At 35.4% G+C, this 24,069-nt stretch overlaps 2 protein-coding genes across 8 annotated transcripts in view; one reads left to right on the top strand and one right to left on the bottom strand.

The window, feature by feature from the left end:
- The window catches only part of LOC106084404 (choline transporter-like 2), a 51,936-nt gene extending 42,479 nt beyond the window's left edge, over nucleotides 1-9,457 (bottom strand). The window contains exon 1 of one of the 4 annotated variants that reach the window (XM_013248075.2): nucleotides 9,080-9,457. The gene's annotated coding sequence lies outside the window, so the exon portion shown is untranslated. Of the gene's footprint in view, nucleotides 1-3,371; nucleotides 3,673-4,115; nucleotides 4,481-9,079 lie in introns of those variants that run through there. The other 3 variants (XM_013248098.2, XM_013248088.2, XM_013248083.2) reach the window with 3 other exon arrangements.
- A 1,818-nt stretch (nucleotides 9,458-11,275) lies between these two features.
- Nucleotides 11,276-23,535, top strand: LOC106084371 (set1/Ash2 histone methyltransferase complex subunit ASH2). Of its 4 annotated transcripts, XM_013248010.2 has the most exons (7): nucleotides 11,276-11,472; nucleotides 11,561-11,739; nucleotides 11,809-12,153; nucleotides 21,564-21,947; nucleotides 22,715-22,995; nucleotides 23,057-23,314; nucleotides 23,376-23,535. In XM_013248010.2, the coding sequence occupies exons 1-7, from the start codon at nucleotides 11,378-11,380 to the stop codon at nucleotides 23,478-23,480; spliced, it is 1,647 nt and encodes a 548-aa protein (XP_013103464.2). In that variant the 5' UTR covers nucleotides 11,276-11,377; the 3' UTR covers nucleotides 23,481-23,535. The 4 variants fall into 4 exon arrangements, with proteins under 4 accessions (XP_013103464.2, XP_013103489.2, XP_013103480.2 ...); XM_013248035.2 differs by lacking the exons at nucleotides 11,276-11,472; nucleotides 11,561-11,739; nucleotides 11,809-12,153 and adding exons at nucleotides 20,377-20,702; nucleotides 20,850-21,360; XM_013248026.2 differs by lacking the exons at nucleotides 11,276-11,472; nucleotides 11,561-11,739; nucleotides 11,809-12,153 and adding exons at nucleotides 20,377-20,702; nucleotides 20,795-21,360.
- Nucleotides 23,536-24,069: the final 534 nt, after the last annotated feature.

Here is a 24,069-nt window from a genome sequence, read left to right as displayed (position 1 = left end):
CGAATTTGGTATCCATATTTGAGTCGAAATATCTGAGGTGTCATCCCTCCCCTAATGAGAACATTACCCTAAGGAATTACCACCAGAAACCGAGAAGGGGCAAATTCTAAAACATCAATGAGTGCTTTCCGATTCAAGTTTAAACTCAATGATAAGGGACCTTTTTTTGCAGAGTCCGAACGGCATCCCGCAGTGCGACATCTCTTTGGGGAAAATTTTTTAAATGACCATGCATGGCATTTGATATCCAATTTGAAGCCAAATGTTTGGGAGTCGTGTCACCCCATAAACTCCTCCTTAACTCAATGGGGCTCAGAAAAAAGAAATTTGAGAGTAGAGCACGATGCTGATATTTTTTCAGGGCTAAGTACGTGGGTTGCCGCCCCACCCTGATTACCCCTTAAACTGGAAATATTTGTGGATTGTGGCAAAAAGGGGTTCAAATCTGTATCTATTTCATGGCCACGTATTTCAGGGACGCCTCACTTCATAAACTCCCCCTAACCACACATATATACCGGCTAACCCTCCCATTACCCTATTTTCTAAAACGCTAGATCTCGGAGAAGGGTGGGCGATTTAAGCGAAATTTAGTTTGTTTATAATAACTTAAATACAAAAATTTGTATCCTTGTTTAGGGTGGAATATCTAGGGGGCCGCCCCACCTCCAAAGCCACCAGCCAAATGGAATATAAACCAATATTGATAATATGGGACTAAAATGAAAGGTATTTGACACCAGAGCACGAATCTGATATATGGGGATCCGCCTTACCCCCATACCGGACATATTTACCGACCATAGCAATGGGTGAACATCACCAATATAATATCCACATTGACGCGAAATATCTGAAAGGCCGTACCAGTGCAAAATTTCATTAAAATCGGTCCCGCTTTAGATATAGCTCCAAAGTATATATTTTATGCGATATGGACTTTTAAGGCAGTAAAAGCCACAATTTTGGTCACATCTCTACAATATAGGCCGTGCGATGTTCTATTTGACACATACTCATCAAATTTGGCACAGGTTTCGATAGAACTCCTTTATAAATCTTTTATTCGATATGGCCTTTTAAGGATGTGGAAATCCAAATTTGTTGTCCTATCGTAGGAAAATCTTACAAGGTTCTATTTGATATTTTAATAGGTATCCAAATTAAAGTCCGACTAGATTTTGAGATAAGTTCTACGTATAGCAATGGGTGAAAAGCACCAATATAATATCCACATTGACGTGAAATATCTGAAAGGCCGTACCAGCACCCCCAAATAGGACTTATTTCCTGACGTGATCGTATAGGGCTCAGATAAAATAAGAGAGTGAAAGACGGCGCAGCGGAGCAGAGTACATTTCAAAAGGACTCATCACGGGCTTCATAACATTTCAAGAAATATTAATTTTTAAAAAGCAGTTTACCTGGATTTTTTCAATATTTGCAAATGGATAGCGTAAAAGCAAGGCACTGCGCACCATTTACACACAAATACTTTACGAGTTTGATACCTCTGACAATGTGCAATCCCACTAATGCTTTAATAGGTGAAATCAGATTTTCTTTATAGGTAATTTCTAGGGGAGTATATAAAATCGCAGATTCCGAGTATTCACAAATTCGTAAACTTGAAATTTAAATTACATTTTCTTGTATTTAATTTACTACCTGATCAAATTAAGTTTCGACAAAATGTTTACAATTTGTTCTCCCTTTCAAAAATATGGTTAATATTTTTAATTGGTTTATGAATTTTGAAAGCCATGTGATTAATTCTTGGCATTGGTATTTCTATTATAACTATTTGCTTTTTATACCCTCCACCATAGGATGGGGGTATACTAATTTCGTCACTCTGTTTGTAACTACTCGAAACATTCGTCTGAGACCCCATAAAGTATATATATTCTTGATCGTCGTGACATTTTATGTCGATCTAGTCATGTCCGTCCGTCTGTCTGTCGAAAGCACGCAAACTTTCGAAGGAGTAAAGCTAGCCGTTTGAAATATTGCACAAATACTTCTTATTAGTGTAGGTCGGTTGGGATTGTAAATGGGCCATATCGGTCCAGGTTTTGATATAGCTGTCATATAAACCGATCTTGGGTCTTGACTCCTTGGGTCTCTAGAGGGCGCAATTCTTATCCGATTGGAATGAAATTTTGAAAAATCCGCAATTACTTTTTGGGCAACCCAATATATCCAACAACTGTGCCATGTATGACTTAAATCGGTCTATAACCTGATATAGCTGCCATATAAACCGATCTTGGGTCTTGACTTATTGAGCCTCTAGGGGGCGCAATTCTTATCCGATTTGAATGAAATTTTGCACGACGTGTTTTGTTATGATATCCAACAACTGTGTCTACTATGGTTTAAATCAGTCCATAACCTGATATAGCTGCCATATAAACCGATCTTGGGTCTTGGCTTCTTGAGCCTCTAGGAGCGCAATTCTTATCCGATGGAAATAAAATTTTGCACGACGTGTTTTGTCATGATATTCAACAACTGTGCCTACTATGGTTTAAATCGGTCCATAACCTGATATAGCTGCCATATAAACCGATCTTGTGTCTTGACTTCTTGAGCCTCTAGGAGCGCAATTCTTATCCGATTGGAATAAAATTTTGCACGACGTGTTTTGTTATGATATCCAACAACTGTGTCAAGTATGGTTTAAATCTGCCCATTACCTGATATAGCTGTCATATAAACAGATCTGGGGACTTGACTTCTAGAGGGCGCAATTTCTATCCGATTTGAATGCATTTTTGCACGAAGTATTTTGTTATGATATCCAACAACTGTGTCAAGTATGGTTAAACTCGGTTTATAACCTGATATAGCTGTCATATAAACAGATCTAGGGACTTGACTTCTTGAGCTTCTACAGGGCGCAATTCCTATCCGATTTGGCTGAAATTTTGTACGACGGATCCTCTCATGACCATAGCCTAATACAGCTTCCATATAAATCGATCTCTCCCCCAAAGGTCGCAATTGTTGTTCGACTTGGCTGACATTTTACACAGGTCTCCAACATATATAATTTAATTGTGGTCCAAACCGGACCATATCTTGATGTCGCTCTAATAGCAGAGCAAATCTTTCATTATATCCTTTTTTGCCTAAGAAGAGACGCCGGGAAAAGAACTCGACAAATACAATCCATGGTGGAGGGTATATAAGATTCGGCCCGGTCGAACTTAGCACGCTTTTACTTGTTTTTTATACTTATTTAAGTAATATTGTTCAACCTGGAGCCGATTTCTTAGAAACAGAACAGTTTTTTTTTCTGTGCAAAACTAATTATTTGTATTTCTAGAAAACAGGTTGTTATAATTTCATTGTTTTGTATTTGTTACCTTCTCAAATTGTAGGGACACAAAATTATTTTTTTTTTGTTTTATACTTATTCTCAATTTTTATGAGATCACTGTATTTTCTTTTTTGACGTTTCAGATTTTCTCGCTTTTGTCGTCTTTACCACTATGCCAATCGATCGCCGGCAGATAAAATTTGCAGTTGGTTTGTTTGTGTATTTATAATTAAATTCAATTTATTGCGATTATAATTCGATCACCACCGCCACTTGCTCTATAATTTTTTTGCTGCTGGGTACATTGTTCCAGTTCAAAGCACAGACATTTCACGACTGAGAACACTCATTTCGATACTGTGTCAACACACGTTCTCGTTGTCTCGCAAAAAGCGACACTAAAACTTTTGTTCTTGTCTGTCTGCGACAAAGGCAAATAAGAAATAAAATAATATTGCATAGTCTTAGAAAGGAAATAAACAAAAAAGATAAAGAAGACAAAATTTCAACGCGTAACTTGTTGTCTTTTGGTCTTTTTTTAATTTTTAATTTTTAAATTGCAAAATAATGTAAATACACGCAAAAGGAGGTATTGTTTCAAAGATAACGATAATTTAAATGTTTGTTTTTAAACAAGCACCTTCTCCTCCTCCACGTAGCTAAAGCTATGACGTGCTGAATATATAATAGCTTCAACGATCGTACTGTGATTACTCACTCCATTCAACTTCTTTTCGTTATGTTTATTGACACCTTTTTTAGATATGTAACAAGAAAAATAGCAACTTACTTTTATAACAACTCTAAATGGAGAAAGTTACAGCTTTGCTTGTAACGAAATTGAAAGGCACGCAAAAAGGGGCGATTTGAAAATATTCACATAACATCTATGTTCGAGTTGTAAAATTTCATAATAAAGTCAAATTCCTATGTTGTGGTGTTTTTTTATGCCAATTTCTGGTTGCTGTGTAGTGGCCTGACCATTAGCACAACAGCACAACAACTTATAGTAGACAAACACACCAACAACAGCATATCCAAAATACAATAGTTCGGTCTTTGGCTTTTACAATTGGCCACTCTCAGCTAAGAATCAAATTGTGTTCGGTCAGCACAAGTTGATTGTTGCGTTGTTTACTCGCGAGCGTTTTCTTTGTGACTGAGGTTGTTGATTTCTGTTTTGTTTTTACTCTTCAGTTAGTGGGGTTTCTTTAATAGAGAACTCATAGGAGGTTTTTGCTGAATAAAATACCAAAATCAAGCTAAAATCCCCGAAATACCCATAAAACAAAGTAAATGTAGAAATTTTACTTGGAGAATACAATTTGTTTTCCAAATCTGAAAATTTTGGCTTTAATAACTTTAATTTTTATACCCCACACCACCACTGTGGTACAGGGTATTATAGATTTGTGCGTTTGTTGGAAAAGCTAAGAAGGAGAAGAGCTAGACCCATTGATAACTATACCGACCGGCTTAGAATCACTTCCTGATTCGATTTAGCTATGTCCGTCTGTCTGTCCATGTATTCTTGTGATCAAGTTACAGCTCGTATTTATTGTCCAATTGTCATGAAATTTTGCACAAGCCTCTTTTTTAGTGCAAGGACGAACGCTATTGAACAAACTGGGTTGAGATTTATATATAACTCCCATATATATCTATCATCCGATATGGTCTTTAAAGGCTGTGGAAGCCACAATTTATATCCGATCTTCACAAAATTTGGCATGGTGTGTTTTATTCAAAGTTTCATATGTATGCAAAGTTTCATAAAAATCGGTTCAGATTAGATATAGCTCCCATATTTTTTTTTCTTCCTATATCGAATTTTATGGCTAAAGCAGCCGCAATTTTGGTCGGATCTTTACAAAATTTGGCATGGGGTGTTTTATTCAACATCCTCATATGTGTGCAAAGTTTCATAAAAATCGGTCCAGATTTAGACATAGCTCCCATATATATTTTTTTCATCCTATATGGAATTTTATGGCTATAGGAGACGCAATTTTGGTCGGATCTTTAAATAATTTTGCACGAAGTGTTTTCTTTAAAGTTTCAATACGATTGCAAAATTTTATAAAAGATTTAGATATAGCACCCATATATATATATATATATATATATATATATATATATATATATATATATATATATATATATATATATATATATATATATATATATATATATATATATATATATATATATATATATATATAAATATAGCGATATGGAGTTTTAAGGCAGTAGCAGCCACAATTTTGGTCCGTGGTTCATAAAAATCGGGTCAGATTTAGATATACCTCCCATATATATCTTTCATTAGATTTGGACTTTAAATGCTGGCCCGATTTCTACAAAATTTACCATGAGTTGTTTTATTTAAAGTCTTAATAGGAGTGCAAAATTTCATATAAATCGGTCTTGATTAAGACATAGCTCCCATATATATATTTTGTTCTATATGGTCTTTTAAGGCTGTAGAAGTCACTATTTTATTCCGAACAAGATGTAGTACGAGGTATTTTTGTTTGACGTTTGTTTGACATGTATTACTTGTGCAAAATTTCATTAAATTCGGTTTAGATTTAGATATAGGTCACCGATGTATCATTCATCCGAAAGAGACTCTAGCCTGTATAAACCACAATTTTTGTCCGATTTTGCATGAGACGTTTTATTTGACGTTCCAATACGAGCGCAAAATTTCTTTAAAATCGGTCCTGATTTAGATATAGCTCCAAAGTATATATTTTATCCGATATGGACTTTTAAGGCAGTAAAAGCCACAATTTTGGTCACATCTCTACAATATAAGGCGTGAGATGTTCTATTTGATATCCCAGTATGTGTCATCAAATTTGGCACAGGTTTCGATATAACTCCCATATAATCTTTTATTCGATACGGCCTTTTAAGGATGTGGAAATCCAAATTTGTTGTCCTATCCTAGGAAAGTCTTACAAGGTTCTTTTTGAAAGTCTGCCTAGTCTGAACAAATTAAAGTCTGACTAGATTTCGAGACAAGTTCTACATAAAAAAAGTATTACGCACCTCAGATGGTATAGGGTATTATATAGTAGGCTCCGTCCGACTTTTGCCTTTCCTTACTGGTTATATTTATAACTGAGGTAATATTAAAATTTGATAAGGATTTTGGTGCTTTAAAAATTTTCGTGATTGCGCTCTTTTATTTTCTTTAAAATCTTTTCGTGATTTTTTAAACATCTTCAAGCTTAAAGAATAGCATAGCAAAGAATTTATAAAAATTGAGCAAGTGTGTGTTGTTATACATAACACTTTGACTGGCATGGTTAGAGATGCGTTTCTACCGAGTAAATACCCAACACTTGGGAATTTATTGGGTAAATACTCCATAAATATCTTTTTTGGGCATTTATAATTTTGCAGTTATCTGGATATAAAAACATTTTGCAAACAATTTTTTAAGATAACGTATATAAACCTGATCTTCTGATATCATAAAATCGGATTTTAGTTATATATAGCCGCTATATACAACGATCTCTTAAGGCAATCGGTCTATATGGCAGCTATATCCAAATATGGTCCGATTTAGACCATACTCAACAAAAGGTTTTAGAGGGGTATTAGAACTCGCTGTGCCAAATTTCATTTAAATCATTTAAAGGTGTAGATAGACCTCTACACCGCACTGCTTCAATTTTTCAATTTTCATCAAAATCGGATGCAAAATGCTTATTTTATGGGCTCAATACTTTTAACGGGAGATTGGTCTATATGGCAGCTATATCCAAATATTGTCCGATCTAGGCCACATTCCACAGGAATGGGTAGGGGTCTAGAATTCGAAATCCCCAGAAATCTACAAAATTATAAATATCCAGCTTTTGAGTATAAATGGGTAAATACACGGATATTTACGCAATGTAAATACCCATCTCTAAGCATGGTGGATCACGATTTCTGATACACCATATATCTTCATCAACACCTTTGTCATTACAATCAAATTTCGATAGCGAATTTAGTGGTAATTTGAATTCTATAGAAAGTTTGTTGACTTTTAACCCCTATAAAAATAGCTGTGTTCGGAAACTCAAAAATTTGTGCAAATTTGCACAAGTTTTTACAGGAAGTCGTTCCCGTACTTTTGCTTGCAAATTTTTTAAAGAGAGTAAAATAGCTCTTACTCTCCTACAAATTTTTATTGGAAAAGTACGCGAACAGACCTAATGTTTGCTCTAAGCTTGGTGTTCTAACAGTTTTTCTATATTTTTGAGTGTCAACGTGGCGCATAGATATCATAAAATAATTTTATAAAAAAGTTTATGAAATTTTGCTGTTGTTGTTGTAGCAAAGTGTTGTACTCTGGGGCGGCAGATACAGGACTCCATTGGGTCAATTCGGTACGAACAACAACAAGTCAATCGCTGTTAGTTTCTCCAAACAACTCCAAAAACTTCTTTCATGATAATTTTATTTCCCCATTTTAAGACAGGTACTAGGTTTTGGAGCAAAGAAAATTACTGATTATTGCTCATTACAGCATTTCCCCATATCTTATGCTACAGTTTTAATAAAAGTATTACTTTATCATTAAGATTTTTGTAAAGTGTCAAAAAACGTAGTTGCAAAAACATGCCGTTTTCAACGGCAAAAAATGAATATTGTTCCAGCTATTAAATTCTGAAGCATGCAATTTACATATACAATATTGGTGTATGAAAAATCTTAACCGGAATCCCTATTTCAACTTTTAGAGCAGTAAACATAACAAAGCAACAACCATTTAACTTTGTTTGTATATACATAAATTCAAAAAGAGAGCCGGGGAATGTAACCGAGTTGTTGGAGAGACTTATACCTCATAAGCACAAATAGATCTTTTAATAAAAACTGTAAAGACCAACACAATGAAAAAAATGATACATGATGAAGCACTTCAATGAGAAGTTTACACCAAATCAAAATGACTGGGAAAGACCCAATTTACGTACTTAGATAGAATTTATAAGCATATTCTACGCACGCACGGTAATGAGGAATAAAATTTATGTTACAAATTTCTTCCATTTATGGTGTGAGCAGAAGGTCAATACTGACATTTTGAAACATTGCATAAAGAATGCTTATTTGAAAGAAAAAGTTGAAAGACACGCCAGAAGTTTAATGTGTAGGTATTAGAAAAACATCAATTTGCAAGATGTGATTATTTTTATCAAGATGTGTACTACGTTCGAGTTATACCATTGAATTAAATTGAATTAAACACTATAAATATCTGGAAAACATATTTAATAATACACGTTTAATACAATTATGTCTTGAATAACGAGAATGTATTCAACATGATTTCATTTGCTTCGAAATTTGTATCTAAAAAATTAATCGTGAAAAATGTTCACTGCGAAACACGAACATATAGGCAACTAGCCTTTATTCAAGTTCCCTATTCAGCATCGATTGAGAGCATTCAACCCAAACATTTCATACAATGTAAAAAAACTACGTACTTTGATTATCTAAAAATTTTTGCTTCAACCTATTCCATTTGTGTCGTTGCTCGAAAACAATAATTAAACTTTAATATAAAAAAACAAAGAAATACAATTTTAACAAATCCTAACTGTCGCTATAATTTCCTTCATCATTCCATTTCAATCGTCCAAATTAATTGTATTTGCCAAGGAGGATGGAAATGAACTCGTAGTTGTTACCATAGAAAAAAAATATACACAAAAATTCATGTGGTGATATGCAACTTACGATTTTGTCCAAATCTCGTCAGGTGTAAAGGAATTTTAACAATTACTATTCTTTTCGGCGTTTACCTTTAGATAACACTTCCGGTTGAGCAAATCTAATCCAATTAGAGGGTATTTACATAATAAATTTATTGATTTGCTGCTAGTTGATAATATTATATTATAGTATTAGGAAGACAAAAAGGCGTCACACTAAGAACTTCACATTATTGTTTCCCTCTCTTTGTGATACAGCACTGACTTGTAACGCATAGCAACTTGTAACAATAAACAAAGGATGCAGGTGGCAGTCTTTCGCTCCAAATGCCCCCACACCTACCGCGGGAACACAAAACATCCTTTGAACGGGAACTAAACAAAGATAACATGCAGCGATGTAAACATTGATTGTCATATGTTTTCAAGAGATGCCACACTTAACTGATTTTAAAAGGTAGGGATAACCACACTAGAATTGTTTTATTTGCCTAATAAAGGTTGGTATTAAGTCAAGGTGGATTAATAAAGGTGAGTTCACGCGAACTTCAGACTAACACTGTTTTGGGCAAACGACTTGTTTTCCCTTTATAATGCTCTGAAAACGAGTCGTTTTTCCTTAAATATTTATAAGGCAAAAACAGCTCGTTTGTCACAAACACAAGTCATTCAAAGCATGTGAGCTCAAATAAATGCCGAAATTGTGTCAAACAAACAAGGCCCTGAATAAGGTCAAATAATCTGCCCGGCTGTTAGCAGCTGTTCGCTTGAGCCACCTTTTTAAATCGGCATTGATTTCTTCCTAAAAAATTATCAAACAAACAACATTTTGCAGCAGAAGCAAGAGAAAATAAATCTTAACAATAATACATCATGAAATTTGTGTTGAATTGTTAAAAAAATTTTAATTTCACATCTCAACTGGAGTGAACGGTTGGGAAGTTTTCCAAAACAGCATAAGCAAAATGAGTCAGTGTAGACATGGCATTAGGAATTTTACAAGTTATACAAGGAATTTTACAAGATTGTTGTACATGTCGTGTGATACAAACGAAACTAACATTTGCAAAATGACTTTTCAAAATAGCGCATGTAATTATTGTCGATTAGAGCGTGCTCTATTCCTTCTGACAAAAACAGAAAGAAATCAGCTGTTTTTGTTGTCAGTCGAATGAAAGTAACCACAAATTAAATTAATTTGTGTCCACAAATTTATGATTTAACCAACTTTCTCACAACTTTAACAATTATTACGCAGAAAAAATTCAGCCTTTGCTGAAATTTTTAGGTTATGTCATACGAAAATAACATACAGGTGTGATAGCAAAAATTATGAATCGTATGTAAATTGATAATTTTGACAAACATTTTCAATTACATGTTAAACAAAAAGTGGCATGTCATAAGACATCTACATGCCGTGTAATAGCGCCTTTAATAAGGTGGCCTCTCGCGAACAGCTGTTAACTGCCGGCCATATTTGATGGTATTAAGATGCCAGATTTTTGTTGTTCTTTGTTGTTATCTTCTCGCATATTCGCTGCTCATTTACACGTATATACACACGCACAGAAATTTATTTGTATGTGTTGGCAAAACGTTGATAAGCTTGATGACAAGATGACGGATTGCACCATATGATTTGTGGTCGTTTTACAAATGAAGTAAGTAATTTGCAACATTTTGTACGAAAATGCTATCACCTGTTTATTATCCTGTAGTTTGCAATGAATTCACAAAATTGTTAGATATATCAAAATTTTTTTGTAAAACTATGAATAAAATGGATTATAAGGATGTGATTTGATTCTTTAGATATGCACCAATGCAATGTAGTATAATTTTTAAAAAAGATTTTAAAATTAAAATGAAATTGGTACATTTATTCTCAGGATTCACTGATTTATTCTCAAAAACCAGAGGCATGGCTGACCTATTTGAAATCGTAGAATGTTTGCGATTGTCGATTATCGGAACATCATTTAAAGTTGAATTCGGCAAATTCTTGCGTTTGCGGTTATAGCAGGATTCACTGAATAAGGTTAAGCAAAGCGATCATACATTTTTGGATCAAAATTTAACTTATCTGAACCTCGGCTTTAGCACGTGAACACACTTTTTGTATTTAAACATGTGAATCCACCAATAGTGAACGTTGAACGCCCCTGTCTTTGTTTGCGGTATCGATATTGTTCAACTCTGTCTTTGTTTGTCTGTTGGTCTTGGCAGCTTTTTTTTTATTTAATTTAAGAAAATAATTAACAAAATATTGTAGTATTGCCGCCGTGTAGCCGGTGTTAATTAGGATAAACATTTATACACAATGGAGGAAATGCAAGTCGATAATAGTTCGCAGCTAGCTATCGCAACAATTGAAGCTTCGAAGAGGACAACAATTGAAACCGGCAATTGTTATTGGTAAACAAATATCATCACGTAAACAAAACAAGATTTGCAGATTATTTACTGACACGAAATGCTTGCTTTTATTCTCTATCAATTTCAGTGGCAAAGATCGCAACTTGAATATAGTGGAATTGCTATGTGCCTATTGCACAAGATGGTTTCACGAGTCCTGTATTGGCTACCAACTGGGTAAACTAGTACCGTTCATCACAAACTATGTATTTGTGTGCAAGAACTGTTCGCCAAGTGGCTTGGAGAACTTTCGCAGATCACAAGCAAGTAAGTTGTAATATTGACCTCAATCTTAATCAGATATTCCCATTCATAATTTATAATTTTTTCCTACAGCAATTCCACAAATGTGTATCACTGCCATTGCCAATATGAGACAGAATTCATTGAAAGAAGGAAAACCGAAATCGATTTTCAGTAAAGACAAAGATATTATACCATTTTTAGAGCAGTATTGGGAATCTATGACCACTATGCCCCGAAGAGTAACTCAATCCTGGTATTCTACGGTACAACGTTCCTTACTGAAAGATGTACAAATTACATTCACCTATGAAGAACACGCGGAGCATGGTGCCATGTTTGGTTTGGTTGTAGCCGATTTAACGCAGATAAAGCCCAGTTACGAAGCCATGGGTAAAATGGGTGCTTTGCGATTGACGGAAGATGGCTATGCTCAGGGTAAGTTGGAATGAATAGAATATTACAAAAAATCTGCCAAAATAGGTATATTAGAGTAATTTGCTAATTGTTATAAATCTGGTAATAAAACTTAAGCTGTAGTGATGGTAATTCACATGGCACCGATTGCTTTGCTTTGATTTTTGCTAATGCTAGTACAATTTTTAATATTTCAGACAACAATTCGGAAATTCTAAGAATGCTACCAATTTAATCTAAGCAGTCCTAATTTTTTTTTTATAAAAATCTAGTTGTATCGGCCATGGTGACGCGTAAGTTATCATGACTTTTTCATGCGAAAATCACATGCATGAGCAAGCTCGTTCCCGTCCAAAGGATCGATCGCCGCGGGAACAACGTGGCTATTGGTTATTTAACTGCCTTATCATATCGAGCATCCTTAAGCCATATATAGTTTTTCGAAATAAGGTTCTATATCATTGTACTAAAACTTGAATCTGATAGAACTCATTGATACGAAAAAAGTGCTCCGACAGATTTTTACAGCTAGTTCGTGGCCAACTTTGAACATTTTTGAAATGATCGAAGATTAAAAGAATTATAATTCATTATAATCGAATTGTCACTTCGATCTTTAAAATGCGCTATGCGAAATAATGGCATACGTTGTCGTAAGGAAGTGACCATATTGTTGTTGTAGAGCCACATTCGCTTGTGGACGTAGCGATCCTCATTAAGCGTTCATAGGACCGATCGCAGAGGGAAACTGATCGCCATTAGTTAATTAAAGGCGTCAATAACTAGTCATAGTCAGGTCATATCGGATATCACAGGCACTTAGTTTTTAAGCAAGAGCCGGTGGCGCTCGGTCTCTCACTGAGACTCCATTCTATAACGGCGATTGTCAACAACTGTAGTTGCTGCTACTCTATATACCTACGAAGCACTCCACCAATGGCGTGTTTTCTGTTTCCGATACCTCTGCGTGTCTGGCAATTTTTTTTCTGAAATCAATAAACAAACACCTTTCATTCTAGTGATATTCATTCTCGTGGCCAAACAACTAAGCGATCTCCTCTTTGGGAGATAAATATTGGGTTGCCCATAAAGTAATTGCGGATTTTTTATATAGTCGGCGTAGACAAATTTTTTCACAGCTCTGTAATTGCATTCTTTCTTCTGTCAGTTATCAGCTGTTACTTTTAGCTTGCTTTAGAAAAAAAGTGTAAAAAAAGTATATTTGATTAAAGTTCATTCTAAGTTTTATTAAAAATGCATTTACTTTCTTTTAAAAAATCCGCAATTTTTGGGCAACCCAATAATATATATGAATTCAATTACCAGCCGCAGCAGGCAAACATAACTAAAAGATGTTCACTATAAACAAAACAATACACTCATGCTAGACGTTCCATTTAGAAATTTAACCAATTCATTTTTAAATCACAGCACTTTAAATGAGTGGACTAAACTCGTATCTTTTTGCACTCAAATGGTTTTTACTCATTCTCGTCCGTTTACCACATGCGGCGATTGAACGTCACACAATGGGATGGTAGAATAAATGAGCAATAATAAGTCTGCCGTTTTTGAACGGAAAAAGAAATCTTCATCTTAATCTAAATGTTTATAACCTCAGCTATAAGCATTTAGATTAGTTTAGTTGTTGTTGTAACCACATTTCCATGTGGTGTTGGTGATTCTAGTCAAGGTCCTGTAGGTGAGCAAGCTCGTTCCGGTCCAAAAAACTGATCGCCGCAGGAACAATCCTTGTCATACAAAGCATCATAGGCACTCGGTATTTGTGCACGAGCCACCCGGTGCCACTGAAACTCTCCACTCAATACCGCTGATTGCCCGCGACAGCCGTTGCAGCTACTCCGTATGGAGTATTCCACTATCCGCAACCGGTGAACGCTCCCGGTAGCTCGCAGCTAAGCTTCTCGTGTCAGCAATGAACTCCACACAGATCGGACCTCAATGAATGTTCAAGTTTGTGTGGTGCTCACAGCTATCCCGTGCCGGAAGCTGAGGGGTTAAACAGATTATGTTTAAAATTTCAGGCCCTATAAGTTCATGGGGTCCATTGGAGGGTCGGTCTTGTAATTTGGCCGTAACAAAATTTTGTTCGGTCTGCCAAAAGCGCATTTGTGGTTCGATTTTCAATTTCTTTTGATTTCTAATGCTTATTATACAGAAAAATAAATCTATAAACATTTTAAATTAAAAATTACATTGAAAATAAAAGTTTTGTATTAAAAAATTTATATATAAATGCCCAAATTCACAAAAATTATTGCGGCTTTGCAAGTTTATTTGACAGATTTGCTGAATAGAACTGTAAAACAAACCTACTTTAACGCTGCAATAAGTAAAATTGGGGACTGTTGTGTTTTACCAGTTTTTTCGTAAAAAAAGCCTCATATTTCTTTACCTAGAGTCAACACAAATTATGAAAATCGCATCTAAAACACTTCTTCATTGCTCCCTTTTGACAATACAAAAGTTAAATTGAAAGTTTTAGGCATATAAAGACGAAACAAAAAAAAAAATACCTTTTTTGACTAAAAAAAACGCCAAAAAGTTAATTTTTTACATTTTTAGGTTTGCAACACGCATAACTTTTGACTGAAAAAGCGGACCTTGTAAATTTTATCAGCTATGCAAATCATATAACAAAATGGAAAATCGGTTTAGGAATGCCCTTGTTAACAACAAACTAAAAGATCAGCTTCATCAAAAATTTCAACAACAAAAATTGGTAGTTGATTATCTTGGACATTATAAAAGATATTCCACACACGATCGTTCTTAAATTTCAACCAAAAAATTGGTAGATGAATATCTTTGGATACTATGAAAGATATCCCATACACGATTGTTTTTTGGAGGGGTTTTCGATATTTTTCGAAAATGTTGATATTCGTACCACAAATGCGATTAAAATGTTGTGAGGTCCATGTGCCCAACTTTGAAGGGGCCTTCTAGGACCCTTACATTTTGCACATTATCTGTTAACATCTCAGTTTGAACCATTTTAATTATCTTTATTATATTGCACTTTTTTCCACTATTTTTTCCCATTTCTTAGTCACCCTTCTTTTAATTCGACGTGTGCAAGCCTTTAATATGAATAATTGTAAAGCGTTCCTACTGCGATCGGAACGATTCAGCCTTCCTAAGGGGTTGGTCAGAAATCGCCAACCCCTCTTTCACACGGCGAATGAATTGTGCGTTATCATACCGGTTTTCTATATGATTGCACACAATAATTGATCTCTTTGTTTAAAGTGTCATGAGCTTCTTTGGGTGTTTTTGGTAGGAGATATGTGAATAGGTGAGCAACATTCGTTAAAATTATCTTTTTTTACTGATAAAGTTATTATAGCACGACTCATTAATTAAATGTTCAGCTTGTTTATTTTAGTTTTTCATTGTGAGTGATTTTTCACTCACGCTCATGAAGAAAAAAAAATATTATTCACGCACGACGTTTTTATATCGACTCACGTTAACGCACGCTAAGGAGGCAACAATTTTACTCACGCACTCATGCAAAAATCTCGGCTCACGAGAAATTCACTTCTCACGAAGCACTTAAGTCTCATGAGGCACTCACGAGTGACAGTTAAATATTTTTCCACGAATCGAATATTATTTTTTTTCCATGTGTCTCAAATGTTTATGTAGCTGTAGACAGATTGGTACGTTAAAATACCGTACGATTTGAGAGAGTCGTGGGGCGTGAGCATGATTTCACTCACTCGCATACGAAGAATTTTAATTCAATCACGGTCACGCACGATCACGTGATTGGACTTGGATCTCACCTACGAATCGCGTAGCTCACGCGTGACACGACAACTCACGACTCACGTGCACACCTTTCCTATCCATGAAACTCTATGATACATGTTTTTACGTGTATTCCTTTATTCCCGGTATCCCTTCATAGGCAAACAAAGGATAATGGATAAAAACTACCTGGCTCTTCGATGTTGGAGACCATAGTAGAAGTCATTGTGCAAAATTTCAGTCAAATCTGATAAAATTGCACCCTAAAGGGGCTCAAAATATAATAGAGATCGGTTTATATGAGAGCAATATCAGGTTATTGACTGATTCAGACCATATTTGAGGTACATGACGTACATAGAAAAAAATTGGTTTAATTGATCCAAAATTGATAATATTAATCAAAGTTTTTAAAAAGGTGATTGAAAAAAAATGCAACTAAAAAAGTTGTATATTCAGTTCGAACAATAATTGAAATTCTGTGAAATTACCAATTAATTTTTTAATTGATCCAACAAAAAAAATGATTGAGTTAATATAACATTTGCCTATTTGCAACGATTTCAATTAATTTTTTAATTGATCCCAATTACAAATTAATTGGAAATTTCAATTGCAAAAAGCGCCTTGTATAGAGCGGTCGATTTCACCGCAACTTCTGGAACACGAATTTGAGGTCAATGTTTGGGTTCTTGATAGCTCTTAATGGCTGGTACAATGTTCGTTTTTCACCGTTGAAAACAAATAACAATGATAAAATAACTATTTTATTAAAATTTACTAAAAGTAATGAGGGAATGTCCTACTGAATGAAATCAGCGAGTTGTTTCGCTTAAAAATCTATTATCTAAAAAAAGTAATCGGGGAAAAATATCGCGAAAAGCGAATATATTGCCAGCCTTAAGACTATAACCGCCCCCGCAGGTTTTTCCTAAATTTTGCGGATGTCGGGAACGTGTTGATATAAATTTGCCTAAATTAAGGACTAATGGATCTTTAAAATACCCTTTCGTTATGCTATTAAAACTCATATATTGAAGAAAAGAATTACGTCTAGAGACTTAATAATATAATCGAAAGACTGTTTGTATGAAAGTTTTATCTTATATATAAAAAGTATTTAGCAAAATTTCGAGTGGCTAGACATTTTCGAAAAGGGTCATAACAGTGCTAAATTACTAAGACGAGATATAAGCCATCATTCGAGTACATTTTATTGGGCCATATTTGAAATTAAAAAAAAAATTTTCGATTTAAAATAAAAAATTGATTGAAAGAACCAATTGTTTAATTAAAAACGATAAAATTTTCAATCACATTTTTCAGATTTAATTAAAATAAAAATGGCTGAATCAATTAATTTTTTAATTGAAAATGGCAAAAATTTTAATCACGATCGTAAATGAAAAAGTTCATATACAACTATAAAAATGATTGAATCAATTAAGTATTTAATTGAAAATTGCGTAAAATTCAATCACGATGGAAAAAGTTCACATTAAATTATAACCAGCAAGGAAAGGCAAAAGTCGGGCGGTGCCGACTATATAATACCCTACACCACCTAGTGCATGTAGTACTTTTTATGTGTAGAACTTATCTCGAAATCTAGTCTAACTTTTATTTTGATGCCAGTTGAAATAGCAATTTAGAACCTTGTAAGATTTTCCTACCATGGGACAAAAGATTTGGATTTCCACATCTTTAAAAGGCCATATCGGATAAAAGATTATATGGGGGTATATCGAAACCTGTGCCAATTTTAATGACACATACTGGGACATGAAATAGAACATGTAACGCGCTTTATTGTAGAGATGTGACCAAAATTGTGGATTTTACTGCCTTAAAAGTCCATATCGGATGAAATATAGGGTGATTTTTTTGAGGTTAGGATTTTCATGCATTAGTATTTGACAGATCACGTGGGATTTCAGACATGGTGTCAAAGAGAAAGATGCTCAGTATGCTTTGACATTTCATCATGAATAGACTTACTAACGAGCAACGCTTGCAAATCATTGAATTTTATTACCAAAATCAGTGTTCGGTTCGAAATGTGTTCAAATTTTGACAAATTTTGTTCAGCGATGAGGCTCATTTCTGGTTGAATGGCTACGTAAATAAGCAAAATTGCCGCATTTGGAGAGTTTTATGAAATTTTGCATACATATGAGGATTTTAAATAAAACACCCCATGCTTAATTTTGTAAAGATTGTGGCTTCTACAGCCTTATTAGGCCATATCGGTATAAGATATGTAAGGGAGCTATATGTTAATCTGAACCGATTTTTATCAAATTTTGAAGACGTCAAGTAAAGTACCCCATCCCAGATTTTGTAAAGATCGGATCAAAATTGTGGCAAAATATATATGGCAGCTTTATCTAAATCTGATCCGATTTTTATTACATTTTGCACATACATTGAGACTTTACAAAAACGACTCCACGCCGAATTTGATGAAGATCGGACCAAAATTGTGTTTTCTACAGCCTTATTAGTTCAAATCGGATGAAAGATATATACGGGAGCTATATCTCAATCTGAACCGATTTTGATGAAATTTTCCATATATGTTAAGATCAGTAACAAAACAGTCCGTGCCAGATCGGTTGAAAATTGGAGTTTTGTAAAGATCGGTCAAAAAATTGTGGCTTCTAAAGCCTTAAACGGCCATATCGGATGAAAGATATTTATGGGAGCTATATCTAAATCTGAACCGATTTTTTTCAAAATCAATATCATTTGTCCTTGGGCCAAAAAAGTGACATGCGCAAAATTTCGTGACAATCGGACAACAAATACGACCTGCACTTTGATTACTAGAATGCATGGACTCACAGGCGGACATGGCTAAATCGAATCAGAAAGTGATTCTGAGTCGATCGGTATACTTATCAATGGATCTACCTCTTCTCCTTCTTAGCGTTGGAAACAAATTCACAAATGTAGGGTATAAAAATGATTGAATGAATTAATATTTTTTTAATTGAAAACGTTTTTATTTTCAATTAAATTTTTAATTGAATCGTGATATTTTTTTTGTGTATGTTGAATGTCATAGCAGAAGTCCTTGTACAAATTTCAGCCAAATCGTATATAAATCATGTTATGCACCGATTTCAACCATACTTGGCATAGCTGTTGGAAGTCAAAACAAAACAAAGGATAAGAATTTCGCCGTCATGATGCTCAAGAACTCAAGACCGAAGATCGGTTTATATGACAGCTATATCAAAACATGGACCGACGTGACCCATTTACAATCCCTAACCCAGACTAGGTTAGGTTATGTTAGGTAGCGGATACTAATCCGCCCCATGCCAATATGGACATACACCTAACCCAGTAATCGGCTTGTTGTGCGCTCTTCATACTAAAAAGTCACCTCGAAAACAGAAAATTTAAGTCAGGAATTCCTGCTAACAAAATCCCTAATTGTTTTCCATACTACGCCTTAGTTGGCATATGTCTGGTCTCCACATAATTGCCGGTGTCTGTTAACCCTCGAAAGTCGGGCAATGAAATACTCCAACGCATAGTGTCAGAAAATCGAAAAAACTAGTAAAAAAATGCCGAAGGACAACGGATAGAGATATATATTTGAAATTTGAAATGGTTGAAGCTGAGATTGTGTGGCGCCTTTTGGCAGGCCCCTAAAATTGGTCATCTCGATATTTCGAAAAATTGTTCAGGCTGCCAAATCTTCATTTCTGGCCATTTCAAATTTCAAAGAGATATCTCTACCCGTTCTCACACGACATATTTTTTAGAGTTTTTTTTTCGATTTTCTCTCACTGTTAAACGTTTATCATCTTTTCCACATGTCATGTCCTATATGTTCTGTTATGATACCGAAAGCTTTACTGACCTCCTTCTTGCTTCCTTTCAGTAAAAGCCATGTCTTCTCACAATCCGGATCTCCCCATAGGTTTTTCGTCGTCGTGTTCCACAGTGTTACATACGCCTTCATAACCCACGCTCTTAGACTAATAGGAAGTATTTGTGTAAAATTAAAATCACCTGTCTTTATTCCTTCGAAAGTTTGCCTGTTTTCGACAGACGGACGGACATGGTTTTCGACTTAGATTGTCTATATACAATAGATATACTAAAATGGGTCTCAGATCAATATTTCGATGTGTTATAAACAGAACAACGAAATTTATATGCCCCCATCCTATGGAGGGGGTATAAAACAAGTACAACGATGATAAAGTGCTTATGTGGTTTTGCAGTGACTACCTTCCCATCTTATGCTGTGCTCATAACTCATCATCATGTTGTGCTTAACTCGACTCGCATATTCTCTTCAATATATGTGCTAAAACGAGGGCGGCAGCGGCGGCAGTCGTGCACTGTAGAGCTCATCAGTTTAGTAGTCGTCGTCGTCGTCGTCGTCATTATCTGCTGCCAGCTGCTTTGGAGGGGCGCAGTGCAGTAACTAAAGCAAAACTAAAAGATTCAGATACTACGTTGCGCGTTATCGCAATAGTGCCATAGTCAGTAGTTGACGGAGCTCCCTCTGTTGCTTTGCAATTGTGGACGCGTTGTATTTGTGTTTCGTTGTTGGTGTTGTTTTGATTTTGATTTCTCCGGTTTGGCCAGGCAGCAGCTCCTCTATTGTGTTTTGCTTTGCTATTCTGTGCCATAGTTGTCGTCATTGTTGTTTTTGCTGTTTGACACCATATAGATTTTGTTTTTTGTTTTGCCTTTTACTCGATAATAGTAGCTACCCCCTTCCTCCTATGTGCTATGCACATACCTAGGGGTACATGGTACATATATACGTACGTATTTGATGTTGTGTTTACTTTTCAAACATAATTTGTTTGTTGTTTTTATTTTTCATTTGCGGTTTCGTTGATTGCTTGGTCGCAAGTGATGTATCCACAATCCCCATACCTCCACATACCCACATATCGTATACAATACAGAAGGAGGAGTGATTAAGTGATTGCATTCTATCGAATTGGAAAGTCCTAGAGCAGTGGCGACCAATTCAAAAGTTGGCAAGTGAAATAGTAGTCAGCCAGTCGTCTTCCCGACGTCGCAATAGAAAAGGAGATACAACCGAAAAGCAAACACTGAAAACTGGGAACGGTGGAAGAGGAGGGCGTAGTGGTAGTGCTTTGTCAGTGACATGCATTCGTCGCTGCCTTCGTCGTCTTCGTTGTCGTCGTTAGTGGTGTTGCTGTGGAATTTATCTTGAAAATACTTGAAATATTTTGATTGTTTTGCCAATCGAACACCGAATCATAGTAGCTATTGTATTTGTTGTAGAAGTGACCTTTCCGGCTCGTTTTGCTGCACGAGAAAATGATGTGATTAATGTTATTTTAGACCTACATAAACAATCAAAATTTTGTACCTGATCAAAGCAAAGAAACAAAGTCTAAAACGTAGAATAAACCAACATGGAAAGTGTGGTTACGCGTGATGAAGAACGTACGTAATATATGTGCATGCATATATTTTAACTAGATTTATGGCCTGCATCAAACAGCTGGGTGGTGGTGCTGGTGTGGTTCACTCATTATGTCGTATTTCATGGGGATTTCTCATACCCATTGCATGTATAATGAAAAATCATTTTTTTTTGTTTAAGATTTCAGGGCAACTAATTATTGTTTTCTTTTGTGTACTTTCAGCTTCGTTATCAAAGAATAATCGCCAAAATAAACGTAAATTCCCAGGAACTGATTCGGGTCCCACGGGCAAAAAGGGACGACCTAGTTCAGATATCACTGCCAATGTAAAATTACCAGCCCATGGTTATCCTTTGGAGCATCCATTTAATAAAGATGGTTACCGTTATATATTGGCTGAGCCAGATCCCCACGCACCATTTCGTCAGGAGTTTGATGAGTCTTCCGATTGGGCTGGCAAACCTATTCCAGGTTGGCTATATCGTACTTTAGTGCCCAATAGTGTCCTATTGGCATTGCATGATCGCGCTCCACAATTGAAAATATCAGAAGATCGTTTAGCTGTAACAGGTGACAAAGGCTATTGCATGGTGAGAGCCACACACTGTAAGTATAAAATGAGCGTCAATACTAAGAGATTTGTTTTTTTAAATTGTTCACCAAAAGGGTTTCATTCCGGTGTTTGATGACATTAAGATATGAGCAGTAAAAAAAAGTTAGCCTGTTTTTCAGGCGCTTTGGAATAGATTTTGGAAAAAATGTTCCTCACATATCAATGAGTGTTAAAGCTCTTAAATAAGGCACCTCCTCTGTATATCCGAGTCTGAACTACGTGCCATAGAGCGACACCTGCTCAATGAGGTTTTGTATCTGGCAAATTGTGGTGAACACCATCTCAGCCCCAACCAAACTTTCTCCTGAAATTACTTTCCCATTTCTTTCAGTTGGGCCGCACTCTCTATGAGTGCCGACCTCATACAAGCATGCAAATATATTATTAAAATGTTACTGTAGTGACGTGAGAGAGTGAAATGGCAAGATCCCAACCCACCGACGAGCAAGTAGGCCGGAAAAGCAAACATGATCACCCTCAAAAGACACAGTGGTTTAACAAACCTACTATTTACGGTACAAGTTGACCGTTGCTACAGCAATTATAAAATTTTTAAACCAGCGTCTTTACAATACATGGCTCGAAATAAATAAAATGAAATCTTCTTCTCAATAGCTTTGCTTTGCATTATCAATATTGACAAATTTCTCAGTTTCTCCTTTTAAGGTCACCATTCTCTGCAACACAGATACAATAATTCTAATACTAAGAAAACGAAACCTTTTCTTAATATAACCTTAAAAAATTCTTTATCTTTCAGCTGTGAATCGCGGCCGATGGTATTTTGAAGTTACCATAGAGGAAATGCCCGAAGGATCCGCAACACGCTTGGGCTGGGGCCAAGAATACGGCAATTTGCAAGCGCCTTTGGGCTATGACAAATTTGGTTACTCCTGGCGATCACGCAAGGGTACACGTTTCAGCGAAAGTCATGGAAAACATTATAGCGATGCTTATATTGAGGGCGACACTTTAGGATTTCTAATTGACTTGCCGGAAGAATGTGAAATCGATTATTTACCTAATACGTTTAAAGATAGGGTAAGTAGTAGAAAAATCCGTTTAAAGGAAAACAAAGAAAAATATTACTCTCTCTCCTAAGCCTTTAGTAAAATTTAAATCGCATCTGTACTATGAGGATAAGGACAAGATCCAAGAAACGCTCAAAGGTTTACGACTTGCTCCGGGTAGTAAAATAGAATTCTTCAAAAACGGCCAATCGCAGGGCGTGGCGTTTAGTGATATCTTTGCTGGCTCATATTATCCCACAATATCGATACACAAAAGTGCTACTGTAAGCGTAAATTTCGGACCTAGCTTTAAATATCCTGAGATTCTAACAAATCAAAAAGCTAAAGGGGTATGTAAGCAAAATGTATTTTCTAAAAAATCTATTGAAACCGTTTCGTTTATTTGTTTAGATGTACGAGAGAGTCGAAGAACTGATTTGTGAACAATCGTTGTCGGATTTGCTGTATTTAACAGAAAAGGAGGGCAGATTACGTTTGGACAACTTTAATATATAGATTTTAGACCGCAAAGGTTTAATTTTTTTTACAATAAATCGAAATCTCTAAGTGACATTTTTTGTATGAGTGTATTATGATCGGATGCAAAAATTCAATACTATGAAAATTTTTATTTTGCCAGCATGAGCAGGTGGCAAACTTCTCAGAATGCCAAGGTTTTTAAACGTTAATGTCAGTTTATTTTGGCGAATATGTTAACATGCCGGCTCATATCACCCAATTTTCTTTTACAACACGTCTAAAACTAAAAGACTTATTATTACTCCATGATGAATATTGAAACTCTAGTTCACAATGACGAACTATTTTTTACATGCGTATGCCGTGATTTAGGATAAATCGAGAATGCGAGTTGAATTTTCAAATGTTATAACTCATACAGAGTACAATTGTACACGCCTTGGCAGAGACATTCAAGTATTAACATACCCAAGTGTTCTATTAAAATGTGATCATGAGGAGATCAATGAGGAATGTCTCAATGAATGAAATCTGAATTATTTGCTTCAACATTTGTGATTTAAAACAAGAAGTTAGTAACGCTCCTAAACGAGAAATGTGCGGAAGTAACTGATCTGCATTCCTC

The sequence above is a fragment of the Stomoxys calcitrans genome, chromosome 2, assembly GCF_963082655.1.
Source record: "Stomoxys calcitrans chromosome 2, idStoCalc2.1, whole genome shotgun sequence".
In the NCBI taxonomy this organism is placed as follows: Eukaryota; Metazoa; Arthropoda; class Insecta; order Diptera; family Muscidae; genus Stomoxys; species Stomoxys calcitrans.
Note: the sequence above shows the minus strand (reverse complement) of the source record. Positions and strands in the feature narration are given on the sequence as shown.